This window comes from Aquila chrysaetos, chromosome 10 (genome assembly GCF_900496995.4).
Source record: "Aquila chrysaetos chrysaetos chromosome 10, bAquChr1.4, whole genome shotgun sequence".
NCBI lineage: Eukaryota > Metazoa > Chordata > Aves > Accipitriformes > Accipitridae > Aquila > Aquila chrysaetos.
The window spans coordinates 25,711,436-25,733,676 of NC_044013.1; the positions used below are offsets into that span (position 1 = coordinate 25,711,436).

Below are 22,241 nucleotides of genomic sequence, written 5' to 3' on the forward strand. Positions count from 1 at the left end.
TTTCTCACTCTAGAGTTTGTAGCAAGACTCAGTTGTTCAACAGTATGGAGGCTCAACTTGTCTGTCTTTCCATCTCGGTGTCCCTCAGTGAGGGCAAAATGCATGGCTTAAAGACATCCCTCATCCCCTCAATGCTGTTCTAACTCAGGAGTCCAAAGTCTTTTATTTCTTGTTGTCTGAACTCAGTTCCTGTCTTCTTTCAGGTGACAAAGTGAGCAGGTCCCTGGGGAAGTTGTGCTGCTGTCAGGTGCTTTACTTGATCCAGTATGATTTCAAATTGGAATTTGTCCACTAGCTTTCGATTTAGGTGGCAAGAGTCCATTGCAAGTCACGCTGCTGAGGAGTATGACTGCACCTCTAACTTCTGAAATGGCAAAGGACCATCTTTTGCAGTCCTGAAGAACTCGAAGAATCACTTTTTAGTAAGTTTTTAGCTTAATTCTTAAAGGAATGAGGCAATTGAGAGATCTACATCTGTCTGTCTCCCTGCATGTAACTTTTGAAACTACTAACAGTTTTTGACCAAATTGAAAAGAGATGTAGAAGTATCAAGGCTTCCTGCAAGTTTCATGAGCACTGGTAGTTGAGTAAACGAGGAACATCCAAATTAGTGCTTTTACCGAGGGAACTCTTCTAATGTGTGTTTTTATTGACAAGCCCCATCTGGCCAGTCAGCATTTATGTATTGACAGAGCAATGTGTAAGGAGTATGGGTGGGAACAGAGCTAAGGTGGTGAGTAGAGGGTATATTAGGGGACAAAAATCTGTAGGAAACCAGGCTTCATCAGTTCTGCCTCTTGGGGAACAAGCTGTTGTTTAGCAGAACACAGAGATGCTGCATAGATGCAAAACCTCAGTTACAATTTAGCTTTTGTCTTTTAGTAACTGAGTATAATGTGTAAAGACTCAACATTTGGAGAGTGGACCTGAACAAAAAAGAGGTCATTATATGCAATATCTGTCAAGACTGGAGAAGGGTCTGTGCTAGCCTGCCAAATGCAAATGAGGATTATCCATTCATTTAGTCCAAAAGAGAAAATGACATAATTTCTTTGGTTCACTTAGTTTACTGTGACAAATAAACAAGGAGGAGAGGACTCCAATATGGCACATGTTCAACTTCACATAGCTTTAAAGGCTGTAGAAATCATACTGCTCTGACGGTAAGCCTTGTTTTACATTCTTTGCCCAGACACAGACCCTAGATCTTCAAAGTGATTTACATGTTTTGTTTTTCCTCTCTAAGTAGAGAATCTTGTGGAAGAACTGAGACCCAAGTCTCATTTATTTGCCTTGGACTTTTAAGGCAAGGATACACTCATCTTGGTTGGACTGCGGGTTGTTCTCAACCAGCCTGAGCTACCTGACTTACTCTCTGGTGTATTAAGTTTACTCAAAGCACTAATGCCATTTTGTACATCTCTGTCATGAAGCAGAGACGTTCGAGATATTTGTTTGCAAACTGCTGGTCTGCACCCATGGGTGGGAGTGAAGGGATGTGGGGGATGCTGAGATGAGAAGTGCTGGCTGGTTTCCAGTGTACGACTCCCAAGCACTTTGCAGAAAGAGGCCACAAGGAAAGGGTTCTGCTGTTCCTCTGCACTTCAGCTGAGTTTGTGAGACTCACCTGAGGAGTCAATAAGGCTCTGGGAAAAAGATGGGCAGGCTAGAGGGGCATGCCTTTGTGGTTCGTGTTAAGATTGGCCCTGACTGTCAATGATGGACATGGTATGAAACAGTTGGAGAGCTCTGGTTGAGCAAAGCAGCAGGTTGGATGCCATTGTGGTGCACTCTCCTGGCTGTTCTGTTGACAAGAGATGGCAGTCCCCTCTCGCTGTGGGTGTAGAGCAGCAAGCTGAAAGACTGTGCCTGTACACCCACAGGCATGCTAGGAAATACTCAGCAAGGGGATGGGTCAGATTCAGCCCGGAGATCAACAGACTGCTACAAAAGCAGACTGTCACATGAGCGACCTTCCCCAACAAGCTGGAGCTTTCTTGGCAAACTAGCTGTGATTCCTGGCAAAGCCTCATGTCTCCACCAGCAGGATGTTATGGTTGGTCACTCAGCACAAAAACCTCTTGTGCATCATATAGAGATCTCAGACCTTCAGTACCTATAGCTTCAAGCAGATCTCATCATTACTCTTTCACTGCAAGTCTTAGTGACTTAGTTTAGAAAAATAAGAAACGAGAAGGTTTGCAACCTTTGTGTCCGAAGAATGTTTTTTAGAAAAGTAATGGGGATTACGTGGGTTGAAATAGGGTCGTTCCAGGAGCCTGATTTGGTGGGACTCTTGATGTTTGCTTCATCTTTCTCTCCCCACCCCAGGCAACACTGGCGTGTTACTGCCTTTCCGGCAGCCTCAGCTCAGTCCAAAAATGTATTTGCTCAGCTGTATTTGAAGAAAATGGGAAGCGTGAAGCGGTGGTCAGGAGAGGGCTCCCTCCCTGGTGCGGGGGCTGGAGCGGGGGCAGCTTGCCCTCTGGCGGCTGCCGGCACCGAGGCGGCCCGTTGCGGAGGGAACCACTTCGGCTGCACGGCCAGTGACTTTCTGAGCTGAATCCGTGATCTGGCCAATTCTGCTGGAATATAAACTGATTAGACCCAAATGGGTGTCGACATAAAAGCTCCTTCTTTGAAGTGCTGCCATAGGAAGTGGAGTTGTCTATCTACAAACCAACATGAGCACTAGCATAATTGTCCTCAGACTTGAACTTGAACCATCAGGTGTCAGCCTAGTTCTGTCTCAGGGGTTTTCAGTGCTGGGTTGTACCAGTTATCTTCCTCCCAGCAAGCTGCCTTTCTCTGCCCCACCATAACATGAGGCTGAGGGACAGGTGCTCCCAGAGAAGTCCACAGTACCTTCATATTCCCTTGGAGAGAAAAAATAAAGGGATAGGCGGATCAGTTGGGAATGGCCAGAACTTCTTTGTGCGTGCTGAAGTGTGTTGCTCTCTTTTATGAAAAGGTGCAACACAAACATGCTGTGCTTTCCTCCTGCTCCCTTCACCACTTGCAAGGAAGGTGAACAAGGGTGGCACGGTCCCTCCCAGAACTCCACTGTGCACTGAGGGTTATATACGCCTTGTGCTTCCATACTCAAACGTGTCCACCCTACAGCTTCTCTGTCCTTATGAATTGGTTCTTCAGCCACCCTGAATTTGTTTTGCCATGTCCTTCTGTCAAAAAGAAAAGCTGTTTCCATAACCCTTATATTTCATGTTTTGATGTTAATCTTGACATTCTTTACCCAAATCCAAATAATATGGCTTTACAATTCTAAAGGAAAAATACTTATCTTGGATCTTAAATGCTTAATTGCATCTGATTAAACAAAGCCTTCTTAAAATAGACCCCAAAAGGAAAAGATCCAATTGTCGGCCTGTTAAATACCAAAATAAAACAAAACCCTGAGGAAATGAAGGGGTAGCGGTCTATGGTGTTACAGTTGCTTAGGGGATGATAGTAAGAAAAATGGCGTGTGTCCAGAAGAGGCCCACAACAACGAGAGGAAACCTCTGTCTCACATGGAGAATGGGATAAGGCAGTGTAGAGACTGATTCATATTTGCAAGTGAAATTTAAGAGACAAATGTGTATATATTTTATAGTTTGAAGACTATTCATGAAATAATATGAAAGAAAATGACGAAGAAGAAAGTAGCTTTGATGACAAGAAACAACTCAAAACACTACTGTATTTTTTCTTTAGCTCCCTTGAAGACTGCAGGTCTTTGTGTTTCAATGCATGAGCTACTGTTTGGCATGTTTCCTGAACCACTTTGTCTATTCACTTCTTGCTAATGTGAAAGTGCCCAGACTCCCTGGAAAGATGGCTTTGTTGGAAACCTTTCATTATCAAGGATTAGCTGTTTGGTAAACCTGTGTTCCCTTTAACAGTCTGATGGGAAGTGCTGGCTAATGAAGGGCTCATTGTGGTGGTGCTGTGAGTGTGGGACTTGAGTCCATTTTATTGCTCAGATTGCAAGCCAGAGTCCTTTGTGCTCCTGAGGACTGAAGGGAAACTGAGTCACACCCTTTGGTTTTGCTGAAAACGTGTCATGAAAAATATGCTTTCCTTTCTCAGTACTCGTGCCATGTTTGTGGTCTAAAGTCTTTATGTAGCAGGGAATTTTGTTGATATGTTACAGAATTATGTGTGTAGATTTAAAAAGTGTTGTGTCAATGCCTTGGGACAGCTTACTTGAAACGTTTCCATATAATACCAACATGAAAAACTGAAATAATACAAACCATTAAGTGCCTTTATCACTTCATAGTGTAGTTGTAAAGCTCTTGAAAGAACAAAATCTGAACATCATCATCCCACCTCGTCAGGTAGAAGGTGTGGCAGACAAGTGTAGGTTTTACTTCTTCACTGATAAACTTCCATATGTGTTTTAAATCTTAAGAGACATTTACCGAAATTCTGTATGAAAGTAATGTACTAGAAATCCATTTTCTGTGAAAAGTATTCCAGTACAACTTAAATCATGAAGAAATACCGCTGAGAATCATAATCAGAGTCTGTGATGTCAAACAGGATTCTTTTATCTCTACAAAAAATCTCTCTCATTGAAACTCCCAAGCCACTCACAACCCCAGGGATGCCCAGGGCGCCCAAATGCAGGGGAGTGAAAAAAGGCAGCCCTGTAAAACCATGGGGAAAGAAAACAAAGCCCTACCCACACCCCCAACCAGGCTTCATGTGTTTGGGGAGGGGTATGTGGAAGGACCCAGAGAACTGTTAAAGATCCAGAGACTGTTAAGCACCAATGCTTTTGGGTAGAAGGGCCAGCAGGTCAGTGTGAAACTGATTGTATTAAATTCAGAGGAGGGCTCAAGCACATGGTTTGGATTTTGCTCTCCCCCTCCGTTACAGCTAACTAGGCCAAGTGCAGAGAGTGCCCCTACTGATCCCAAACACGTGTGGCACAAGCAGTTCCTTCCAAGGGGAATTGGCTCTGGGAATGTTATTAGCTCTGTCTGGGCAGGAAGGGCAATCAGGTAGGCCAGGGATATGTGTGTGTGATTGGGGGAGTCAAGGAAGAGATTATGTTTTCATGAAGAGTTTTGAACTCATTAACTGGCCTGCATTCAAAGACTGCAAGAACACTAATCATGCATGTAAATGCATATGGTGGGAAGTGACTGGAGAGTGGCCAAGAATACAGAGGTTACTGCAACCCACATCTCACTCTCCCTCTCCCACTCCCCAAGCGCAGCCTGGGCCCTCTGCTTTGCATGATTCTGCCCGTCTGGTTGTATGGGATTGTGGGAACATGCGGGGACCATGTTACTTTTTCACTTGTGATCTTACAATAGTTTTTCACCACAGGCTTTTTATGTCTAGACTCCAAAGTGACTCCATACCATTCATAAGGGAGGAGATGCAGTGCTACTTTTATATCTTTTTCTTGTAGATAGCTAAGTGGGCATAGGACACCAGTTCCCAGAACAGTTCAGGACTTTGTGGTGGTGCAGAGGGACATGGCACCACCAGGACACAGGACAGGAGCTGTGGCGCTGCTGATGACTGGTGACACCAGTGCAAACTGGGCCCTCCCTCTCCAAAACTAAACACTCACCTGCCTCTTTATTCTGGCAGTCCTTCTGTCCCCCAATAAACATGTACAACATAACTCCCCATTTCTAAGATGCACCTAAGGTGGAAGACATATTATTTTCCACCAACAGCCTGTGGCTTGGCTAAGCAGGAGGAAGACTGGATGTGGGATCATTTTGACAGACAAAAATCTCATTCCCTGGATAAAACTCTGGCCCAAGCCTCTTCCCCTGCTGCTGCAAAGCTAAGTGTGGCCCATGGGGCCACAGGCACCAAAACCTGGTCCAGGTCTCAGCAGTTTCTCCAGGAGCACAGCACCTCTGGCACCATGGTGGGACACTGAGGTCACAGCTCCCCAAGACCATTCCCACACCCAAAGCCACACGCTGAGACAAGCCAACAGAAAGTGACACATTTTTTCCCCTCTGCTTTGGAGCACCAAAACCCAGGCACCTAATTCCCACCAGTCTCTTAGGTGTTTCCCTGGAGGGGGAGCTTATGCGTGGTGGGGTGCCTCCAGGGAGGTGGAGGAGCAGGGCTGACCCTGCCAAAGGGCTGCTCTAGCTGGGTGCACCCTGGGAGGGTGCTGGTTCCACTGGGATGTGATGCTGGGCAGCGTGCACCAGCGAGCCCTGCTTGGAGCAGGGAGCTGGACTCAAGGATCCCTTCCCACCATGGTAAGTCTGTGATTCCTCCTGCCATGTCTAGTGCCATTTGAGCCATCCCCTGGCTGCTGTTTTTTTTTCCTCTCTCTTGTTTGGCCTTGGCTTTTTTTGTTTGTTTGTTTGTTTTCTCTCTCCTGTTTCTAATGGAGTGAAAATTTGTAGAACCATAAAATGTAGAGACGGAGAATGACCTATTGCCCCATCCACTCTGCCAGTGCCAAGCCATTCCCTTCAAACATCCCAAGTGACTTGTCTAGACCAAGCACGAACCACTCCAGCAATGGCAATTCCAACACTTCCCAGAGAAGATTAATCCATGGTCTAATTGATTTTATAGCTTGGAAATTTTTCCTGATGTCTCACCTCAAATGTTTCTGTGCAAAGTTTGAGCCTATTGCTTGGTTACCCATCCTTGCTTTGTTGTGAACACCCATTCCTTTGCCTTGTGTGGCCGTGCCTCTTGCCTGCAGACCTGGCATGCCCCTGGGCAGGGTTTCCATTCTGTTTTTTGTCGCTTCCTCTGTTCTGGATTGAGCTTCTGTGGTCTTCCTGAGACATGACCCCCACAATCATCACCTGTGCGGAGAGGATGGGGGTAGGCTGGTGAGTGACTCGAGCTTGGAGCACCAAGCATGGAGCTGCCCAATTAAAGATTTCATTGGTCTCTCTGAAGATGAAATAGTACCAGCATGTAGCCAAACTCAGAGAGAAGGCAGTAAGAACAATTCAATTTAATTATTATAATAATTATTATAATATAATAATTACAACTAGAGAGCCCCTTTCTGATTAATATGAGGACCTTACTTTAAAGCTTTGCAAACATGATTCTGGTCAAAGTTTTAGAAGTCTTGGACATAAATACAGAAAGTGCTGTCTACCCACTTGTCAGAAACTAGGTGACCACATAAAGAGAGGTGCTATGCTAAAGTGGTGTCAACCACTCTAGCTTGGCCTAGCAAAGTTCTCCTGCCCCTGGGCATGGGACATCTGCTCAGGGTTTGTTCCTCCTAATTTGGTCCCTCCTGGCTTAACTCACAAGTGGCCCATCCATAACCACTTTCCAGTGAAATCAAGCAGAAATGTGGAAGGCACCTCTGTCCCTCACCTGGCCTGTGCACAGCACTAGGGTTTTCCTGCCTGGGGCTGTTCTGCAGGACCTTCTTCCACCAGAGGGCAGCTGGTAAAAAGAATGTGATGGGCTTGCCGGGCTCAAGATGACAGAGCAGCTAATTATTATGGTTGTAATTTCCTCCCTACCCAGATGCAATCCCCATCAGCCATCTCCAATGGCATTAGGCTTAGGGAATGCTTCCCACAATAAAAGCAAAGGCACTGTTCTTTCCCAGTTGCCCACAAGATCCATTCTCAGCCGTAATCTGAGCTAGACACAGTACAATTAGTTATTTGTGTTCCTGAATTACCAAAAGACCAAGCTTTAAAAATCCAGTAATGTGTCAGAAAGATGGGTTTGCAATCAGTTTAGCCCTGAGCTCCATTTTTTGCAGATCTGGCACACCTACTGCAGTCTAAGGTGGGAAGAGCAGAGGAAGTCGGCAGCTATTTACAGAGAGCTCAGCACTGCATCTCCTCCCTTTATGAATGGTATGGAGCCACTTTGGCGTCTAAACATAAAAAGCCTATGGTGAAAAACTTGTAGGATCACAAGTAAAAATAAGTGACAACTGCTTCCTGGTATAGTTGTACATGACGGATATAGAGAAAGAAGAAGAACTACTTGTGCTAAGTACTTATTTTGCCTTTCCTTGTCAAATGAGTGCAGTAGGAAATCAGCTACCAGACTTGGGATCCATCTGCGCTAGCATATCCCACACTCCCTGTGGTTGTGATGTGTGCTCTTACTGTTACAAGTTTCAGATAATCACTTGAGACAAGAGATTGAGTGTTTTTCAAATAGAGACAAGTATCAGCTCTGACCAACCCATAATGACTAAGCTCAGTCTAACTGTGTTTCTTGATTTTCATCTTTTCTCTTTCACAGTTTCTTTCACTTGCTTTCCCTTTTATGTATATTGTTACTTTCTCTGGGGAGAGAGGTTTGCTCGTCTATCTCATGTTGAGGCTGAATTCAGCTGAAGTCAGTGAGTTCTGTACTGCACTAACAGCAATTCTTCCTGTGGAAATAAATGGGAGTTCAGAGAAGTTGGAGCTTGATGATGCTTGCAATTGAAATATTATTTTAAGATTTTTGTGTCTGATGTTGTAAACAATCATATTGCATAAACAAACCAAGTGAGACGTCTCCAATGTACAAGCCTGGAGGATGGGAACACAAATGCATGACCTTCACCCTCATCGGATGCTCACAGAAGTAATTTTCCATGATAGACCAGACACTGAGACTTTCTTATTTGGCCAGATGATAAACTCCACCCACTGTATTCATCTCCCACAAAGATAGCAAAACCTCACTTATGACCAGTACCTCCCCCTCCAGAGATGTCATTCATGTTAAACCTGAATGTTTGTCATTATTTCCAAAGTTTTAAATAAAACTTTGCATTGAACTGGGAGAGGGTGTGTACTCTCAGAGCTGAAGGCATTCTGCTACTTGTTGCCTTCTTTTCAGGTTTTGACTGGGAACTTCACATTTACGTATGCCTGATCCCTGTTGGTTTGTGTGGCTGGTGTCCGATGAGCAGGACAAACATGGGAGACAGTGGGCAGCAACGTTATCTCTAGATGACTACAGGTTGAGGACAGATGGGATATGAGAAAAGTGGAGGGATGAGAAGATAAGAGAAGGACCAGTTAACCTCTAAGGCATGCAGAAGAGTGCCTGCACTAGTGAGGAAGTGAGTTCCTGTGAGTTGCCAGAGCTATAAACAGCAGAAACTTCTCTCCTCCTGGAAATCCATAGTGGTACCCAAATGAAGCCACAGCTTATGCAACGGCTGGCTGCTGGCAAAGGAGCATGGGCTGTGCTCTTCTTCCCCACCAGCATGCCCTTAGTTCTCCATAGCACACAAGGCTATAGAGACATTTTGGTGCTTAATGCAGTGGCTTCTTCCCTCTTTGTATCCTGAACAAGGATGATAAAGCCAAGTATTAAGTGAGTAAGTGAATATTGTCCATTCCTGTGTTGAGTGAAGCATATAACTTGTGAAAAACCCTTTACGTTATGTAATTAAAACCATACTCGAATACATAAGGGAACTGCTTTAGTGTCACATAAGGGAATTGCTTTAGTGTCACACAAGTAATCTTAATTCTGGAGATTCTTAATGTTTGAGAGCTTGATTTTTGCAACCAGAGTGATGTTCCTTTAGCCCAATTTTATATGCATTGTTTTTACTTAACTCAAGAAAGCTTTTTTTTTCCCCATGGGCAGGTGAACTGAAAGCAATAGTACTGATGACTCCTTGTTCCCTAAAAGTTGAGTTGTTTTTTTTTTTTCCTTTTCTTCCTTCCTATATCTCTGTCAGGAGTGCCAAGGAAGTGCTGTAAGAAGGACTGCTGGAGAAAGAGAAGAAAGTACTTCTGAGAAGAGGCAGCTCCACATCCAGGTGCAGAGTCACTTCTATTTGAGTTGGGAAAATGCTTTCATTCATGTTATAGTCAGAAGGGCTCTTTGTATCTGTAGGGACTGGAACTAATCATCTGTGTTCTACCCGTTTAAAACTAATTCTGGCTTCTTTACATGGGAATATTTGAGCATCACAAGAAAATGTGCAGAAAAAATCTATTTCAACATGGTCCATAGCAGGGGCCAGCTTGTAGTCCTTACAACTGTCTTTAAAGAAATTTCAGGAACATCCTTTAAGGAAAGCTAATTTTATAGCATAATCATTCTACCAAGCTCTGACAATACCAAGTATATAATTGTAAGCTCACTCATTCCTCTCAGGTATTATGATATTGAGTTATGATAGATTTTTTAGTGTATGACAGTACATTCAATGATTCATCTGAAGACAATGCAACCTAAAGGTGTTCAGCCCTTCCTAAGATTGTGTCCCACATATGTACAATAACTACAGCTCAAAAGCTCAAAGCAGCAGTGTAAATTTTTTCGCATGATTATGAGCTATGGGGGGTTAACTATTGTTTGATTCTGTCAAACTATGGGTTTCCAGAACTGAATCCTTTTTTCATATTAAACAGAGTTAATCCTGGATTAAGTCCATGTCTCAGACCTTGTACCTGGAACCCTGTTTGATGCTAGTTTTACTAGTTAATTTCATTAATTTTCCTGGTACTATGTAGGCCTGTTTTATGAAGGTTAATAATAATCTCAGAGCTCTCACACCTTTCTATATAATTTGCATGCCTCCATTGTCATAGGATGTGAGTGCCTTGCATCCTTTGTGTTTGCTGTTCCATTACAGCAATTCAGAGAGGCACAATTGTCCTTGGGGAAAAGCTGAGGAATTGGGAGCATAGAAGTCAAATGCTATATCCAGAGAAGTCTTAGGTAAGAATAAATACCTGAGTCCAAGATATAAGTCCTCAGAACTTCTGCTCAGTTACTGTGCAGCTGGGGTTGCTTGGTAAGTTCACCAGTTCCTCAGTATATAGTGGAATTTGTAAACTAGACGTTCTTCTGTTCATCTTACCTGAGGTGCTTTATCTGGTCAATATTTTTATGGGTTTAGGCTTTGCATATAGTGAAAGACCTGTCAGGTGATGGTGGCTTTGCTTTCTATATAATCGCTCAGTAGTCACAACACTCAGTCAAGATCCAGGACACTTACCTTTAGTTTCTTTACTTCATGTGAGGGTTAAAACCCATGTTTCTCACTCTTTGGCAGAGTATTCTTGCCCCTCACAGCTTAATCATGTGTTGAACTGTTTTGTACTAGGAGTATTCCTCTGCCTTCCATTGAAACTGTTCTACTCTACATGGTATAATAAAGGATCAGCTGAAATGAGAAAGATCAAAAGAGAACATTGCTCATTAGTTGTTAGGACTGTTGAGGTGGAGATGGAGGGGAGGTGCAACAGCTATGATAGGGCTTGTCTCTCTCTGTCTTTTCACATAATTGCTTTACTTAAAAGCTTGGTCTAGTGTCTCCCATTTGCTTCTTCTCTGTTTCTTATTTATTACATCTCCGTTCTTCCCAAAGTCATAAAGTACCTCAGTTTCTGTATGTGTATCTTTCCTGCTTCCTCTAATCTGGCTTTTGTCTATCTGCTGGCAAAAGTGTGTCATATAAACTGCAGCAAAGCTTCCTAGCTATGAAAGAGACTTAAAAGAACATCTTACATATTGTTCTTCTAATTTGAAATGAATGAAATTTACAGCAAACAAAATGGCAATGAAAGTGGCAATGCAAGTGGGACAATAAAAGCATCTGGCCAGGGAAGCTCCTTTCTGCCAGGTTCCCTTCCTTCCCAAGCCTGCCCATGGAGGAGTTCACACATCACTCATTGCAAATGTTTCCTTTGTAGCTAAAACTGACTCATCATATAAGACAAATTGCTCTGTTTAGGGAGGAGCAAGTCAAAGGACTGTATCTGTACTTGTGTGTGGTTCTGTGCGGGAATCTTGGGGGGAGGCTTAAGTTGAGAAGAAGCCCAATTTAGAACACAACTAAACATGAAAAATAAACCTATTAATTCCAAGTCAAGTTAAGAGGAAAGCTTGCTAGCCAATGCTGTCCAGTGGCCTGTTTGCCAGCTTATGTCCTTTTCTAGCAAGCACCAATTTAAAGTGATTAATATGCAGTCTCTTCATTTGAGTGAAATTTAAACAGCATGCAATTTTCTCTGTCAGTTTAATACATGTGAACTATTCTGCCAAACTCTGGAGTTTCATGCTGCAGATGCATAAATGTATCCCCTTCACTGTGTTCTCATAACAAGAACAGGAAGATCAGACAACACGCCGTACATACTTACCCATGAAAAGACAGAATGGTAAAACTGGTTTCATAGAGTTCCTGTCTGAGAGAATACCATTCTTCAAACATCCTGGATATTAAATGTTTCTGCTTGCTCCTGGGAAATTAAGTAGTAAAACAAGCTTGTATGTAAGTGAAACCGGTTACAATAGAAGGCTTCTAGCTGAAAGTGAGTTGCATACTTATAAACAATCTTAAGTGTGGGTTTTTCAACATAATGAAGTAATTTCTGTTTGCTTTTAACATGGGAGCTGATGATCCTTTCCTGTTGGAAAGGTATAACAAGTATTTGGGAAGATGAGGACCTCACTATTTCAGAAGCTGAACAGCTTCAGCTCACTTCCTTTACCTGATCTGGAAGGTGCTGACTTACAAGCAAGTTCAGATCTTGCAAACAGCATTGAGAATCCCTTGAGCTCAAAAGAACTATTTGATATTTCTGGCATCTCAGGAATGGAGTAGGAGACTGTTCCTGATGAAAGCTGCACATCATATTTAAAATCCTAAACATTTAATGAGTCCTGACCCCTGTTTGAAAATAGGGGTCCTAAAAGCAAACTGAAATGACAGTTGAGATGATCAGCTGCTTAGCATAGATTTAAGAGCCTGTCTTTACTACTTCTGTTTGAAAATTTTGGCTGATAGTTATAGCCTCTACAGATTCGTCTCCTCGCAAAAAGAAATTAGGTATTAATTCAAACCCACCATGGATACTTCTGGTTTACCAATGTTAGCATTCATATGGAAACTATGCTTTCATTTATATTTTGGGTTCCCTAAGCAAGCAAATTTTCCTGGGGTAATGCTGGTTATCAGTGGAACCTTATATGAAAATTTATGTTTGCTGAAACCATATCTGATATCCTCATATCCCTTTCACTGATTTGCAGGAAATAGAAGGCATGGGCTTCAGCAATAGCTCAAAGATGAATGTGCCACATAGGCTTATGTGATATAGAAAAGATTGTGGAGGAAATTAGATTGTTTTTCAATCCTCATTTTCCTAGTCATTGTTCAAGTGGATATTACCTACAAAACCTGGGATCCCTGGAAGCAGAAGCATAAGTGCTATTACTTAAGATAAGGCTTGCATAGAGTTAAAATGAGAGCAAATCTGTCTCGTGTGTGGTTTGAACTACTGGTAGGAGAATAAAAGGCCTTGTAAAAAGCTGTGCTGTTGATGCTGACATAAAAATGATTAGGGTATAGAAATGTGTAATACAGATAGTTTTACTGCTCCTTTAATGTTGCCTTCATTAGAAAATAGGTATACTGAGTTACTTGGAGGTATCATCTGAGCGTGGAGATGTAGTTGCTTGAAAATTTCAAACAAAATAGCAGATTTAGAGCAAGGAAAGAGTTGTCCACAGCTAAAATGGATTTGTTTACTTAAGGACGGGGTCCTAGCATTAGATAATTGGAAAGTATTTAATTTAATGAGACAGTTAGAGGACACAGATGTTTTTCTAGGTGGATGTACGACCTTGGTCGATTTGCAAATCAGAATCAGTTCTCCCAGTCTGAAATGGAAATATCTAGATTTCATTTCATCTTGAATGGCTTAGGTCAAATATATGAAAGCCTTTATTTTCTACTGTACAGTAGTTCAGCACAATGGTTGGTAGAAGAGTTTTAGGTATTATTATTTTAATAGCTCTCATAGTCTTGGCAAGACATGAAGCAGCATGCTACTTTCCTGATGTATCAACACTGTCCTAGGAAGTGTAAACTAAAGTGAACTTCTATTTGTGGAAAAGATTGTTGGGGTGGGATTTTCCTAAAAAACAGCACATAGCTCAGGTGAGAAAAAAGCAAGAAAATACTGTTAACATTAATTTGCACTGAAGGAAATATGGCAAAGGGAGAATACAGCAAAAGGGAAGTTGGCTTCTTTCCATGACACTCTATGGCTTTCACTGTCCTGGAGCTGTGCAACTGGTTTTGTGTGCATGGAGCAGATGGGATATGACAGGTTTGCTCTTGTTTTTCTTGATGTTGGTGACTCACCTGAGCTTTCGTATGTGTGATTTGAAACCCAGTGATTAAACAGCAAGGACTGAAAGGACATAAGGAATGACATATTCTGTAAGTCAGTGGAATGCTGTTTCCAGTATGGTTTCATATACAGCTGACAGCCTGAGAAAACCAGCTCTTCTAATTTGATATCTTCTGCAAGCACAGGAGTGTTTTCTTGGAACATTTTTTAGTCTGTACCATATATTGTAGAAAAGAACTGGTTTTGTGGCAAGCCAAAGGGAGCATCTGGCAGGCTATTAAACTAGTAGCTAACCCTTAATGACTCAGAAGAAAGCTTCGTGTCCTGCCTTGATTTAGTGCTAAATCATAGACAATCAAGCTGGCTTGCAGTGCAATTACTAATGGCAGGCATACACAAACAACATAAAGATTGGGATGCAGTGACATCTTCCCAGTTAGAAACATTTCCATTTCTTTCCTGAACTGCACTTTTTGGGGCAGCATTCTCCCTTTGTATTGCTTAGCTTTTATAGGTGAGCTGATGTCATATAGTATGGAATATCTGTTTGGTTAGTTTAGGTCAGCTGTTCTGGCTATGTCCCCTCACAAGATCTTGCCCTGCCCCAGCCTGTCATTGAGGGGGGGGAAAATGTTGGAGAGACAGCCTTGATGCTGTGCCAGCACTGCTCAGAAGTAGCCAAAACACTGGTGTGTTATCAACACCTTTCTAGCTACCAGTGCAGAGCACAGCACCACAAGGGCTGCTACGGGGAGAATTAACTCCATCTCAGCCAGACCCAATACACCCTTATCTCCATCTTCCGTGCTTTTACTGCTGATTGATTGGAAAGAGATTTTTGCAGGTTACTTCTGCAAGATAGGCCTGGTGCCGTGGACGGGAGCGGAAGTAACAATCAAAGCAGGCTTAGTACTTACAGATGGGTGTGTGCAAGCTTGAACTTGCAAGTACATAGCACTGCATTAGTGCATAGGCAAAGGCAAGCCAAAATATTCACATTGTCTTATACACACACTGTAAAATTTGGCCCATTATTGTAAAAATATTTAAAAACTATTCTTCATGAGATAACGTGGTTGAATTTCTTTTCCTGACGCCTTGAACTCTCAAAGGGACCTAAAACATTCAATAACAGTTTGGCAAAAATAAAATACAGCAAATCTTCTACACTTGGCCCATTTTAGAACATAGGTTTGCCAGATCTTCAGCTTTTTTTCTAACAAAGTGCTGCTGTTCAGGGTGTTTAGCCAGAGAGTCTCATCACCCTTTTTTTTACCGGCATTAGTGTCTGGGTTCTTTGGGCTGTGCAGGCAAAACAGCCTGGTGAATGTGAGTTCATTCAAGTGTATAATTCTCTGTGTCTCTGACTTTCTCCATTGCTTAGATCATCCAGATTCAATTTTCCTCTCTGGAGACATTGTAAGTATTTTACTTTTATCTCACTGTCAGCTTTTCTCAGATTTTCCATTTCTTGTCATGGAAAGTTGCTTTGAGAAGGTCTCAGAATTACAATGCAATTATTGTAGCTCTTTTGGGAAGCCAAAAAATGAAGGGTTTTATAGGTTGGAAAATTAAATTATATTTTTAGTTTTTATTGTTGAAACCTTTTCCCTGAGTTATTCCTGAGCTCTTCAAGCACAAGGACTCTGTTCTTGGAAAACTTATGACACTGTAAGTGGAATTCTGTGGTATGTGCATCTCAGTGAGAATAATCAGTTGGTAAACTTAGCAAGTTACTGTGTTGTTTTTTCACCCCTGCTATGCTGAAATCCACCATTATTGTAGAACTGCTTACCTCAGAGGAAAGAAATGGTAGTTACCTGGTTACAGTATCCCTTTTCAATTCTCCCTCATTGTTTGTTGGGACATCCTGCCATTTGGACTCTTCTGGACTGGTTGTTCAATGCATTGATTGATAGCAGAACATAACAGTGAACGTAAGTCATATCTTACTCTGCTTTGCCATTAAAGAGTGAGCAAATAGTTGGGAGTCCTGTAGCATCCAGAAGAAAGAATCAATGTTTCTGGCCCTCTAGGTGTAATAATTGTCTCCATTCAAGGTGGTGAGGAAAGCTTTAGAAGCTTTCAAGTTTTGGGGGGGAGATTAAAATTTTAAGTAGCCAAGTTTGTAGCTGTATACATCCATTAGTGAACATTCTGTTTTCTGGCAACTGCAGCTGCCTTGGGCAAGATTTTATCCCTCTCTTAAAATCAGTGTGACAAGCCTGGGTATTTGGCCAGTGACTGAGATGTCACTTGACCCATGGTGTATGTGAAAAATTACTATCCAAAATATCTCAGATGCATGAATCTAAAAAGATCTGACTGTGAATAGCCGTAGTTAGGAACATGAATTCTTATGATCACCCAAACTCTTTCTGTTCATCCAAATTTAGCAATATTTTAGCAAACTGAAAATAATCTACATAAAACTCAACAACACAAATAACTGGAAAGGCAGTGATTGCCAGCTGTGGGTCAGGAATGCCATTTTGTCTATTGCTTTGTGGTTGGCATTCAATAAGTGCAAATATCTGTTGGACTTCAGCAGGCAGAATTAAGAATACAATGACAAGGCCTCATGATCTCAGTAAAATGCAAGTGACAATAAAAGAAGACAAAATTAACAAAATTCCTACACTGCAAAAGCTGAGTATATAGAGACATTGTATGACAGATGTTCTTCGGTAACTGCATACTCAGTGTGCAGCTTAGCAGTTTAGGATTGTGTGATAGTTTTGGCACTGTGATGAATGCGCTGTTCTGAAATATAAGCAGGAATTGATGTATCTGTTTTCGGGTGACTCTGCTTGTCCAAGTTCTATCCATAAACATGCAGAGATGCTTCCATTAGCTTGTAGTTCATAATGTACTTGGAAGCATTACATGGTCAGTGCACACGTCTCCATATTAATTCTTGGGTGTAGCAGCAGGCAGGAAGCAGGCCTTTGCGGAATTCACTGGGACTCCATGATAAAGCCTTGCCTGTTGTCAGAGAGCAAGATCTGCATGAGGAGGGAGTGGCTACCCGTGACTCTTGCCACCTCAAAAGCAGCTCATGCTGAACCTTCTAAGGTATGGAGAACTGTGAAGTATCGCAAGACTTTGCAGTACTTAGACTTAAACTCCATTTACAAGAAGAGTCAGAGGGAGGATCCGGGGAACTACAGGCCTGTCGGCTTGACCTTGGTACTGCGGAAGATTATGGTATGGTTCATCTTGAGTGCACTCACATGGCATGTGCAGGACAACCAGGGGATCAGGCCCAGTCAGCATGGGTTCATGAAAGGTAGGTCCTGCTTGACCAACCTGATCTCCTTCTATGACCAGGTGACCCGCCTAGTGGATGAGGGAAAGGCTGTGGATGTTGTCTACCTGGACTTCAGTAAGGCCTTTCACACTGTCTCTCATGGCATACTCCTTAGGAAGCTGGTGTCTCATGGCTTAGACAAGTGTACTCTTTGCTGGGTGAAAAACTGGCTGGATGGACAAGCCCAGAGGGTTGTGGTGAATGGAGTTAAATCCAGTTGGCGGCAGGTCACAAGGTGTGTTCCCCAGGGCTCAGTATTGGGGCCAGTTTTGTTTAATAACTTTATTAATGATCTAGATGAGGGGATCGAGGGCACCCTCAGTAAGTTTGCAGATGACACCAAGTTGGGCAGGAGCATTGATCTGCTTGAGGGTAGGAAGGTTCTACAGAGGGATCTGGACAGGCTGGATTGATGGGCTGAGGCCAGCTGTATGAGGTTCAACAAGGCCAAGTGCCAGGTCCTGCACTTTGGTCACAACAACCCCATGCAGCGCTCCAGGCTTGGGGAAGAGTGGCTGGAAAGCTGCCCGGCAGAAAAAGACCTGGGGGTGCTCGTTGACAGCCGGCTGAATATGAGCCAGCAGTGTGCCCAGGTGGCCAAGAAGGCCAACGGCATCCTGGCTTGCATCAGAAATAGTGTGGCCAGCAGGAGCAGAAAAGTGATTGTTCCCCTGTACTCGGCACTGGTGAGGCCGCACCTGGAGTACTGTGTTCAGTTTTGGGCCCCTCACTACAGGAAAGACATTGAGGGGCTGGAGCGTGTTCAGAGAAGGGCAACCAAGTTAGTGAGGGGCCTGGAGCACAAGTCTTATGAGGAGCGGCTGAGGGAGCTGGGGCTGTTCAGTCTAGAAAAGAGGAGGCTGAGGGGAGACCTTATCGGTCTCTACAACTACCTGAAAGGAGGTTGTAGTGAGGTGGGTGCTGGTCTCTTCTGTCAGGTGGCTGGAGATAGGACGAGAGGAAATGGCCTGAAGTTGTGGCAGGGGAAGTTTAGATTGGATATTAGGAAAAATTTCTTTGGTGAAAGGGTTGTGAGGCATTGGGACAGGCTGCCCACGGAAGTGGTGGAGTCACCATCCCTGGAGGTATTCAAAAAGCGCGTAGACAAGGCACTTCGGGACATGGTTTAGTGGGCATGGTTGATGGTTGGACTCGATGATCTTGAAGGTCTTTTCCAACCTAAATGATTATATGATTCTATGATTCTACATTAGTTCTTGAAGCCCTAGCCATTTGAACTGGGCTTATGTGAAGAGCTTTGATTTACTTTGGAAAACATTTCTGTTCCTTACTGTTTTCCAGAGTGGAGAAAGGCCGAAAGCTAAAATGAGGAAGGTAACTAGGTTGAAATTGTATTTTGCTTCTTATAGTATGGGGACCGGGCTAATGGTCTTTGCACCTGGGCAGAAGTTGGCAACTATATGTGTCTCTGTTCCTTCCACAGGGCTGAGTGCCACACAGCAACAACTCTCCACTTGTTTTGATTTGTATATGTCCTGGCTTTTCTTAGCCACCTTGAAAACCAGAGCTGTGTAGAACCAGGTCAATATCCCCAGGCTGTGCCTTTTGCAGAGATCATTCAAAGGGCCTGTATGCATTGCAGCTACAACAGAGATTGGCTATATATGGTAGCTTTATCCTATCTGGAATAAATAATAGCCATGAAAGTGCAGCTGCCTGATATCATCCTGAGTTTCCCAGTAGACTTGTACAGATTGTGCTGAAGTGCATGTAGTTTCATCTTTATTATTATTGCAGCATCAGTATAGCTTCATAAATAGTGCAAGTCTACTGGCATATAAAGCAGGCCAGTATTATAAAGGCTGAGTAGAGACCTGAGTATTTGATTTTAACAGATCTGCTCAGTTTTCTAAGATTAGTCTAACATGAACATGTCCCAGAGAGGAAATAGAGGAAGAGTAAAATTCCTGGTGGGATGAAAGATTAGCAGCACTTATATGGTTACGGTTAGTCTCTTTCTGTTCCACACAGGCATTCCTTGTTAATACTCCAAGTGCAACATGAACTTCTGCAGTCCCCAACCATATCACTCCAGTGGATGCACAAATGCTTTGGGGCACAGCAAGCTGAAAATCAGCAGTCAAGATGCACCTCCAATACCACTTATGTCCCCCATTAAGAAATACATTGCAAGTGTTGTGGTGCTGAGTAGTGGCTAAGGTTGAATTCTTAGGTATTAATTTAATAGATACTAACTGCAGAGTCAATACATACACCATTAATCCTTGGAACAGCTCAAAGATAAATAGCATGAGGTTTTGGTGCCTGAGCCAGAGATTCCAACAGATGGTCTAGGGCACTATCAGTTCTGCAGCTGTAACAGCAATTGTTCAGCTTAATCCACTAACAAAGCCTTATTTTTGTTTCACAAATTCATTAATTTGATCTTGAATACAGAACTGAGGAAATGATGGCCCCAGGAGCAAGCTAGGCTGGTAGTCTGTGAACTTCATCCTCCCTTCTTGCTGCACATTGCAGTTCAAGCTTGCAGCAGCTTCTGTTGTTCTGGTTGTAATCTTCCTTTCTCATGTCTCAGTCATTTGCACTGAACACGGTGCATTACGGTTCTGTGACATGAACTAAAGAGGGTTGATTGAGACTGTTCTCCTGCCTGACGAGTTCAGGATTCAGAAATACTTGAGTTAATGTGATTTTGGGGGCTTCTGACACCTGCCCATGGAGGTGTTGCTATTTGCCATCTGTAGTATGACTCAAATACCAGGTCATGGCTTGCATAACAACTGGTAGTAAGTTGCTGGAAGGAATTAATGCTAGTAACTATGTGTCTTTAATTCTTGCCAAGTGCCATGCCATGCTAGGAAAGAGAGGCATACTTACTTATTTTAATCTGATACTTTCTCACCTTTATTGGACCATTTGTGTCTGGGGAGTCTCCAGGAAAAGAGCTATTGGTAGAGGCTGAGCAACATCTGCGTTTTCCAGTGGTGGGTAAGTACCAATGCCAACCAACAAGTATGCAGCTGAGAGGTGGGATGTGCCCAGTTCTTAGAAATCCACCTAGTTCTGTAGAAGGGTGGAAACTAGAAGCAGGGGACTTGAACATGTATCACTTGGATTCTGTGTCAATAGAACAAACTTTTGAGTTCTCTCCTATAGAACAAACTGATTGCAAGACAAGATTTTAAAGTTATTTGTGAAAAAAATGACCTACTCAAAAGAGCTAAAGCTAACATGGAGAAGTGAAAACCAGAGAACCCAGGAAATCATATAGACGGTACAATACTGCAGGAAAAACACATGCAAGAGGGCATATACAGTGAATGGATGTTGAAGATAGTGCAGGAAATGTATGCCATGATTTCCTAGAAGAAGGAGTGCTGCCAGATCAACAAGGGAGGAAGCAGGAAAGCAAGTTTGTCATCTTTCTGTTAAAGGAGTACAGAGGAATAGTGCTTCTTATGCCTGTATACACACCACTTCGCACTGTGTGCTTACAGGCTCAAAGGTTTGATCTGCATTTAATATTTTCCACTGTAAAGTGTAGCAAAATATGACAATAATGGCATACTTTGTCTGTGGCTATACAATCTATTGTGTATTGTGTAGCTATAGTCTATGTATGCACCATCTAATTAGTTGTGCTACCAGTGAAAGCATACTATTGCTAACAACGCCTTGGTTGCAAACACGTTGGTTAACAAGAACAGCATTTATATGTTAATCAAATGAATAATTTTACCAAGAGTACAAGTACTTTGTTTTTTTCTCAGTTTCGAAGTAGTTCTTGACTGAAGAACTGGCCACATCTCAAATAACTAACCTTGTGATGTCACCTGCTTGGGAAGAAAGCTCTAGACTTTCTCACTCACCACTGATCAGCTGTGGGATCTCATCAGAGAGGGAGACAGCAGTTCGTGGGAATTTCTCTATTGTATGTGCCCTGTCTATTCCTGGTATGGTTTCCAAAGAGCTTTTCCTACAGACAAACCTCTCCACAAAGTGCTCTGCCTCTGCTATACACATTAAACTTTCTGGATTAGAAATCTGCATGTCATGAGTCCATGAAACAGTATCATTGTCCTAACCAGAATCTATCACCTAATTAAAGAGTATTGTCTTATTTCCTGTCTTATCGGATCTCCCCAGAGGCCTGCTTTGATCTGTTCCAGTAGAGTCAGGCCCTCAAAGTGGGACAAGGACTCTGACCTGAAAGCAATTTTTTAATAGCCTTGATATTGGCTGTTTTAATTTTCAGTCTTCCATCAGATTGATAATACCTAGTGCTGGTTTATGTCTCTTCCTGTCCGTGCACCTAATGGCTTGATATTGTAGCATTAGCATTTCTTCTGGTATCACTGCATCTCTCCTTATTGTGGGTGCCAGCACCTTCTGTGTATCTGGGGCTGATGCAAAGACATGAAAATGGGTTTTATGTCTAGTGTAGGGTACGTTGAGAGTGGTGGCTTGGAATGTCATTTACACCACAGTAATATTTCCAACCAGGTGGTGGAGTTTTTAATGGCAGACTTGAATCTGAGATAATGTTTATAACTTTGAGACAGTTGTCGTGAGTTTCTGAATAACTTTAAGAACAAAAATAGTGGAAGTCTACTTCATTATGCTCTGTCATTTTCATCATCTGTGTGTGATAGCACCCGTCTGCCATCCACCTGGCCTGGAGATTGTGGAGAATAGTAGGTGGAGAAGCCAGTCATGCTACTTCTAACTAGCTTACTACCAGTAGGACTTCTCCCCAGGCACAGGAAAAAATCACAGAAGCTTACTTCTGCACTGCATTCAAGTTCCCATTTGTCTGAGTTGTACTGAGCACATTTCAGGGCCGAATTGTAGTTTGG

The 22,241-nt window shown here is 42.7% G+C and overlaps 1 protein-coding gene across 1 annotated transcript in view; it reads left to right on the top strand.

The window, feature by feature from the left end:
* ARHGEF4 (Rho guanine nucleotide exchange factor 4) overlaps positions 1–22,241 on the top strand; it is a 236,383-nt gene that overhangs the window by 21,342 nt on the left and 192,800 nt on the right. Inside the window, exon 3 of the mRNA XM_030028406.1 lies at positions 9,680–9,760. Within this exon, the coding sequence (XP_029884266.1) occupies positions 9,680–9,760 (81 nt within the window). The remainder of the gene's footprint in view (positions 1–9,679; positions 9,761–22,241) is intronic.